The sequence below is a fragment of the Bison bison genome, unplaced genomic scaffold (assembly GCF_000754665.1).
Source record: "Bison bison bison isolate TAMUID 2011002044 unplaced genomic scaffold, Bison_UMD1.0 scf7180017864240, whole genome shotgun sequence".
NCBI classification, from domain to species: Eukaryota; Metazoa; Chordata; class Mammalia; order Artiodactyla; family Bovidae; genus Bison; species Bison bison.
Genome location: NW_011494812.1, coordinates 1048943 through 1057854, shown reverse-complemented (window position 1 = coordinate 1057854; position 8912 = coordinate 1048943). Strand labels below are relative to the sequence as shown.

The 8912-nt window shown below is 39.5% G+C and overlaps 1 protein-coding gene across 1 annotated transcript; it reads right to left on the bottom strand.

Moving 5' to 3' along the window:
* Positions 1–6587: 6587 nt before the first annotated feature.
* On the bottom strand, positions 6588–7535 carry LOC104993612 (olfactory receptor 6K6). The gene has a single exon (XM_010846927.1). The coding sequence runs from the start codon at positions 7533–7535 to the stop codon at positions 6588–6590; it is 948 nt and encodes a 315-aa protein (XP_010845229.1).
* Between the last annotated feature and the right edge of the window lie 1377 nt (positions 7536–8912).

Below are 8912 nucleotides of genomic sequence, written 5' to 3'. Positions count from 1 at the left end.
AATTGATGTTTTTGAACTGTGGTGTTGGAGAAGACTCTTGAGAGTCCCTTGGACTGCAAGGAGATCCAATCAGTCCATTCTGAAGGAGATCAGCCCTGGGATTTCTTTGGAAGGAATGATGCTGAAGCTGAAACTCCAGTACTTTGGTCACCTCATGCAAAGAGTTGACTCATTAGAAAAGACTCTGATGCTGAGAGGGATTGGGGGCAGGAGGAGAAGGGGACCACAGAAGATTAGATGGCTGGATGGCATCATTGACTCGATGGATGTGAGTCTGGGTGAACTCCGGGAGTTGGTGATGGACAGGGAGGATTGGCGTGCTGTGATTCATGGAGTCGCAAAGAGTTGGACATGACTGAGCGACTGAACTGAACTGAACTGAACTGAACTGTATATCAAATGCTGTGCTAAACTTTACATAAAATGATGACATACAAAATAGATATTACCCTGTTTTTCTTTAAGTTCTTGTTCTTAGAGATGTTTTCAAAGAGTTGAAGATTCTAGACATTAAATTTGTGCTCAATTTGTAATTAGTTACAATTAATTGATTTAAGTTGTGGCAATTAGTAATTAAATATTCATGCACTCTCTTCCCAGGTGATGCTACTGGTAAAGAACCTGCCTGTCAATACAGGAGATATAAGAGACATGGGTTTGATTCCTGGGTTTGGAAGATCCCCTGGAAGAGGGCATGGCAACCCTCTCCAGTACACTTGCCTAGAGAATCCCATCTACAGAGAAGCCTGGCAGGCTACATTTCATAGGTCTCAAAGAGTTGGACATGACTAAAGCGACTTAGCATAAACACATGCAATCTCTACTCAAATTAGTCACATTTAAGATGAAAACTGAAGGATAAATCACAATTAGACATATTTATGAAAGAAGTAATTGGAATAATTATTTCTATTTTATAGAATTGGAAATTTAGACTTAGATAAAACACCTGCCAAAACTATAGAGCAAGTCAGAATCAGGGACTCTGCATATGAAAACAAAGTCTTATAAACAAATTCTATTTCAAAATATAGATATTTTACTGATTAATTTCTCTGAACATAGTGATTTTAAGTGGATGGGATGGAAGTATTGGGAAGAGATTATTGAAAGGAGATACCATTATCAACAATAAATGTTATCTCTTGGACCTTTTTTACTTTACCCTGTATGGAAGTTGATTAGTCCAAAGGTATAAGATATATGGGATGGGATGTAGCATAGCAAAATGAATAATAAAAAGTTTATTTTTAAAGGAAAAATAAGTATTGAATTTAGGAATATCACTGGCTAAACTGATTTAAACCAGGGTTTTGCACAACCAACCAGCTTTATGCAGACCTGGTGCTTTGTTCCTGGAGAAATGAAATTTAAATGCAGAGAATGAGGTTCTCCAATCACAGTTTTAGAGAAGTAGTGTTTAATTCCATGCTCTGATGTTACTATTTTGCTAAAGGGTTTAGTTATAGCTCTGATCATTTTTCAGTTACAAAATGTAAAGAATTACATCTTCAAAGACAGTAAATTTCCAACATGGGGAGATGTGATCACATCTTAGCTAGGACTCTGTAATCTATATGTACAATGGCAAGGTGTTCTTTAGTTTGTGCCAAAAGTTCATACAACAATTTCAGTGCTTGGCCTTGGGTAACTCATGTTATGAAATTTGGGTAACTCAGCATCTGCTACTGGGATTTCAGAAAGCAAAAACTAAAGATTGAATGGTATTCCCTAGAGATGTACAAAATGAGGGGCCTGGAAGTAGTTTTCAGTTTAGAACAATAGTAAAAGAAAAAAAAAACATTGATTAATAGTAACTAATATTTAATAAGAACTATAGACATTGTGCTTGGCATTTTATATACCTTACAGCATTTAATCCTCAAAAGCCTTGAAGATCCCATATTATAGAGACTGACACTGTAGCTCAGGACACCTATGCTAGTTCCCCATGGTTGTACAGCTAGCAAGTGGAAAAGTAAAGATTCATGTTCAGACAGTATAATCTCAAATTCTCAATCTTAGATGACATTAAGTTTACTCTAATAAGGAGAAGCAATCTGAAAATTAGAGCTATCCAACATTGTAGGAGACCACCTTGGTTAAGTGTTCAAGCAGAGATTAGATTACATTTGTTCAGATATGCTGAATAGTAATTCCTCATCAGTTAAGTTCAGTTCAGTCGCTCAGTCGTGTCCAACTCTTTGCGACCCCATGAATCGCAGCACACCATGCCTCCCTGTCCATCATCAGCTCCTGGAGTTCACTCAGACTCATGTCCATCGAGTCAGTGATGCCATCCAGCCATCTCATCCTCTGTCGTCCCCTTCTCATCCTGCCCCCAACCCGTCCCAGCATCAGAGTCTTTTCCAAAGAGTCAACTCTTCGCATGAGGTAGCCAAAGTACTGGAGTTTCAGCTTTAGCATCATTCCTTCCAAAGAAATCCCAGGGCTGACCTCCTTCAGAAAGGACTGGTTGGATCTCCTTGCAGTCCAAGGGACTCTCAAGTGTCTTCTCCAACACCACAGTTCAAAAGCATCAATTCTTTGGCGCTCAGCTTTCTTCACAGTCCAACTCTCACATCCATACATGACCACAGGAAAAACCATAGCCTTGACTAGCCGGACCTTTGTTGGCAAAGTAATGTCTCTGTTTTTGAATATGCTATCTAGGTTGGACATAACTTTCCTTCCACGGAGTAACATCAGGTGTAGAAATAACTTGATGTCTCCAAAGGTAAACTTGGAGTTCAGAACAAATGGGGAAAATAGCTACTCTCTTGTTCTAATGTCCTTAAACAGAAAGCAAAGGCACTATTATACATAGGAGATACTCTTATCCTGAGATAGGGCTGGGTCTAGGAAATTGTTAAGAGCATGAAGCAGTTAAGACTAATCATTAGCCTGATGATTATCTTAGACTAATCATTATCTTAGTCTTGCTCCTCTGAATACTGCATCAACCTGTTTGACACATCCTCTCTTCTTCATTCCTTCTCCTTTTGCTACTTTAGGCTGATATGGATACTCAGTTTTTACCAAGACCATCTTTTCTGTGTTCTTCGTTTGTTCTCACAGGTATTGATCCACCTTTGTCAGTCAGCCCAGCTTCTCAATCAGTCAGTCACTTAGCCAACAGCAAACCTTGGATAGTCAAAAGATGCTATGCTGAATGGTGTAACATTCAGAAGGATGAGGAAACCTTATCCCTGTGGATCCTTAGTCCAATGGGAGATGGGCAGTAAGCAAGAAACAGCATGACAAGCAAAAAGATAGAAAATAAGTCACATCAAAACAAGGGCATATATTGGTCCTGATGTCAGTACCCAGAATATCATACTTGAATATGAGGAATCTTTCTTGAAGCTTGCAGTTAATATTGAGAAGTAGAGGACAATAATAGTAAAAACAATAATTTCTGAGCTTCAGTGACAAAAGTTAAGGTTCAGTTCAGTTCAGTTCAGTCTCAGTCATGTCTGACTCTTTGCAACCCAATGAATCGCAGCACGCAAGGCCTCCCTGTTCACCACCAGCTCCCAGAGTTCACTCAGACTCACTTCCATCGAGTCAGTGATGCCATCCAGCCATCTCATCCTCTCTCATCCCCTTCTCCTCTTGCCCCCAATCTGTCCCAGCATCAGAGTCTTTTCCAATGAGTCAACTCTTCGAATGAGGTAGCCAAAGTACTGGAGTTTCAGCTTTAGCATCATTCCTTCCAAAGAAATCCCAGGGCTGATCTCCTTCAGAATGGACTGGTTGGATCTCCTTGCAGTCCAAGGGACTCTCCAGAGTCTTCTCCAACACCACAGTTCAAAAGCATCAATCCTTTGGTGCTCAGCCTTCTTCACAGTCCAACTCTCACATCCATACATGACCACAGGAAAAACCATAGCCTTGACTAGATGGACCTTTGTTGGCAAAGTAATGTCTCTGTTTTTGAATATGCTATCTAGGTTGGTCATAACTTTCCTTCCAAGGAGTAAGCGTCTTTTAATTTCATGGTTGAGGTCACCATCTGCAGTGATTTTGGAGCCCCAAAAAATAAAGTCTGACACTGTTTCCCCATCTATTTCCCATGAAGTGATGGAGAATCAATATGCTAGATTGAAAGAGAGAAGAAAGGATTGAAAAAAAGATACATATTCAAAGAGGCTTGAAGAACAAATACTAAATGTTTAGAAGATTTAGATGAAATAAAATAGCCTAAAGCTGGGAACACTGAGTCTATAGGCACCATTTTATGTTAAGAAAAATGTAAATTCAGTGAATAACAGCACTCATTAAAATAGCAACAATAATTATTTATCAGACTCTGAGGCCGAAGAATTGATGCTTTTGAACTGTGGTGTTGGAGAAGACTCTTGAGAGTCCCTTGGACTGCAAGGAGATCCAACCAGTCCATTCTGAAGGAGAAAAGTCCTGGGTGTTCTTTGGAAGGAATGATGCTAAAGCTGAAACTCCATTACTTTGGCCACCTCATGCGAAGAGTTGACTCATTGGAAAAGACTCTGGTGCTCGGAGGGATTGGGAGCAGGCGGAGAAGGGGATGACAGAGGATGAGATGGCTGGATGGGATCACCGACTTGATGGACGTGAGTTTGAATGAACTCCGGGTGTTGGTGATGGACAGGGAGGCCTGGTGTACTGTAATTCACGGGGTCGCAAAGAGTCAGACACGACTGAGAGACTGAACTGAACAAAAATCAGAAACAAAGATCAAAAACACTGATATGATAGCCACTAATTAAATCCTGTGCACTTAACAGAGTACCTAACATAGAACTGCTAGTCAAACATTTTTTTTTCTTAAATCTTGAAATCTCGAGGAGCAAACTCTTTCATCACTTTTTGTTTAATAGTTATCATATTTACTGAATATCCTATTTCATTTGGAAGGTTAGGTTTAGTAATTGGTCCAGAATGAAAGCCATGTAAAGTGAGCACAATATCTTGGCAAATAAAGACCTGACTCTGGGATCAGGTAGAATTGAATTTTTGCTCTGGATTCCTAATAATAAGCTCCACATACTTGAACTATTGAAACTGTGTTTCATGTTTTCCATTTGTAAAACAAAAAGATTTAATATTTATTTCACAGAGTTGTTGTAAGAATAAATGAGTAATACATTTAAGATCTTTATCTTAAATTAAAAAAAAAAATCTTAGCTCTTATACATGTCAAGAAACCCTAGAGCTAGGAATGAGTTTAGTCTTTCCCACATCTGACTCATCATTAGAATATTCTTGGAAACTTCTCAGAAATGCACAAGAATGGTTTTCACTTTCAGATTTTCTGAGTCATAAGTTCTGATGATCAATCAGTTCCAGGAACCATGTAATTTTAAAGACAAGGAAATGACACAGCTTAGTGGCAGAAAAAGACAGAATATTTTGTCCTTGAACCCTATAGTTGAATAGTCTTTCTACAATCACCTGAGGACTAGGAAATTCACAAAGGAAAGAACCCATGACTCCTAGTACTCATTAAAGACTGGTAAGGTTTCATGAAACTTTGAGAAAAAGAAATGGATATAATTTATTTTCTTAAACACAGAGTATATTAAATGAACACATGTATTTATTGGGGGCAGAGCATGAAGTAGAATCCTGAAGTTAAGTCCCAGCTCTGTCACTAATGATCTATATGACTTTAGGCAGATCATTAAACTTCTTTGAACCTTTGTTCCAACATTTAATATGGTGATATCTGACCTAATTGCTTTTTTTTTTCAAGTCAAGAGGATTCATATATGTGAAAATATTTAAAATAGTAAATTACTAGAGGAAATAGTGGACTATTATTAATTACTATGCCACTCTATTGGGTTAAAATTCTATACAGATGGTATACAAGATCAGAACATGGCCATTGAGTTGAATTTGTGCATTAAATAAGCTAAAAGTGAAGATGTTTTCTCTGTAGTTTCAGGAAATTGTTTATTGATGTGGAATGTGGAACTGCATGGGGTTCATCATTGGAAAGAGGATTCAGATCAGATCAGATCAGACCAGTTGCTCAGTCGTGTCTGACTCTTTGCAACCCCATGAATCGCAGCACGCCAGGCCTCCCTGTCCATCACCAACTCCCAGAGTTCACTGAGACTCACATCCATCAAGTCAGTGATGCCATCCAGCCATCTCATCCACTGTCGTCCCCTTCTCCTCTTGCCCCCAATCCCTCCCAGTATCAGAGTCTTTTCCAATCAGTCAAGGGGAAAAGCTAACAGCAATATCAAGAACCATGATGTCTTTTATGCTTCTTCAGTCCTGCTCTCTGGCCTCATCAGCACTTCGGACCACAGAAAACAAGGGCAGGAGTCTTGCTAATAGAGTGTGAGGAAGAAGCCTGCCTGCATCATAAAGCAGGAAAACCCATGTATACTGCTTTCAGCTACCACAACTACATCAATGTAAATAAGCTCTGCAATCGCTACCAATGACTTGGATGCAGCAGTTTCTCATCCTTGTTTATAATAATAGAACAAGTAGCTGTGACAATAGAAAAAGAGCATAATCATGAACAAGACAAAGGACAGTGCAAAGCTGAACTTCCTAGAGTTTTTTTCAGAGTCTAGAGAGATCTCGATCTATCTCTTAACCCCACCAGCCCTCTTCTGATAGCCAAAGAGCCTCCCAATTGCATCTTTCATATCCTTATTTCTCAGGCTATAGATAATGGGGTTGAAGAAGGGAGCGAGGATAACAAAAGTGACAGCAATTGCTGTGTCCCAAAACACAGAGTAGGTGGCTGAGAATCGCAAGTACATGACAGCCACACTGCCAAAAAACAGCAAGAACACAGCAAGGTGGGCAGCACAGGTAGAGAAAGCTTTGTGGCGGCCTTCAGCCGAGGGCATTTGCAGAATCACCACAATGATCCGGAGGTAGGATAGGGCGATGACCAGGAAGGAGGCCAGGATCTCCACTGCATGGATGGCATCCATAATGACCACCAGGGATGTATCTGTGCAGGCCAAGTTCAGCACAGGGGTGAAGTCACAGAAGATCTGCTGGATCTGATTGGAGCCACAGAAAGGCAGGGCGCCAATCCATGCAATTTCAGGGAGCACAAGGAGGAAGCCACAGAGGCAGGATCCAGCTGTCAGATGGACACAGAGTTTGGGAGTCATAATGTTTGGGTAATGGAGGGGGTTGCAGATAGCTATGTACCTGTCAATTGCCATTGCTGTCAGGACACAGCCTTCCGTGATGCCAAGTGAGTGGAAGAAGTACATCTGCAGAAAGCAACCAGCAAGAGAGATGGTTTTCTGCTCACTGACTAGGCAAGAGAGAATCTTGGGGATGGTGGTTGTGGTATACCAGATCTCCAGGAAAGAGAGGACACGGATGAAGAAATACATGGGGGTGTGCAAGGCCGCATCCAGCTGGGTAATAATGAATATCATTAGGTTTCCAGTTACGATAAATCCATAGATGAGAAGCAAGAGAATAAAGAATAAGAGGCCACCTTCATGTAAATGTGGGAACATAGAGAAGAGGAACTCAGTCACCCTTGTCTGATTCTCACTGGTCATCACCTGTGTCACCTGGGAAGGGAAGAAAGGAGACCAGAACTCCTGAAATTGGGATGGTGATTACTTATTGAAAATTGCTTTGCTCTTTTCTGTAATCAGTTACTTAACCTGACGCTGGGGCCCTAAACAGGCCAGTTAGAAATCTCTCCAGTTGCACCTTTATGCAGGAACATCTGAAATGTTTGCTTTTGCACCCCTAAATGAATCTTTTTGTAAACATCTTCAAATGATATGAAGAAAACACAAAGCAGCACACAATTTTAATTCTCTCGAATTATTTTCTGGAGGTGCAGTCAATTTTTTTAATTTCTGAGGTTTTTGTCCCACTCTGTGTTTAGCTTTAAAACATGTACCTTTCTTTTTGACTATTGTCAATTTCTGTTATTTAGAAAAGCAATTAAAAAATATAAAACACCATCAGAAACATTTCACTCATTAAGTCTTCAGTTGGTCACTCATACTTTCTAGCTCTGCTATCTAATCTAGGATTAGCTACCTTTATCACTCTGCCTCTCTTCTGTTGGTTTCATAGCAGCAAGTCTATTTTCCATTTAGAGCATAGGAACCCAGACACAAGAAAGCATCCCTCCTCTCCTCTGCTTTCTCTGTAACTCCCTCTCCTTCTCTTCTCTCAGTGGTTGATATTGATAGGTGCTCAGATAAAGAGTCTCTTCAGAATCACAGTATATCTGAAAAGTGGCCATCGAATTTTGGACAAACATGTAATTTCAACCTTGCGCATCCCATTCCTCCTAGAAAGACCACATCTAAGAACCAAAGGGAGGAGGAGATCATCCTGACATTAAAAAAAAAAAAAAAAAAAGCTTCTCGAATAACTTTGGCAATCTTGGGAAGAAAATGTCACAAAAGTCAGCTGCAATAGAAATCAGGCCAACATCTAGTTGTTTGGAAGAAAGGGCAACTAAATTTTTTGAAAGGCTAATTAAACTTAAGTATAGCAGTATGCTTACCTATTAACTATTTTAACATCTTTTTGACTGGTCTTACCTACATGAAGTCATTCCACAGATGAATATTTCTATGCATGGTCTTACTGTCTCTTGTCTTTTCAAAAACATTAAAGGATAAACCCAAAGATCATAGCCTTATATTTATTGTCTTTTCTCATCAGGTTCCAATCAATTTTTTTCTTTTTCTTACCTTTTATGGATTTAAATTTATTTATTAATTTTAAAAAGTATTGAGGTGTAGTTACTTCATGATGTTGGTCAGTTTCAGGTGTACAGCAATGTGAATCAGTTATACATATACATAGATCCATTATTTTTCAGATTCTTTTCCCATCTAGGTCACTGGAGAGTACTATGTAGAGTTCCCTGTGTTATACAGCAGGTCTTTATTCAGTTCAGCTCAGTT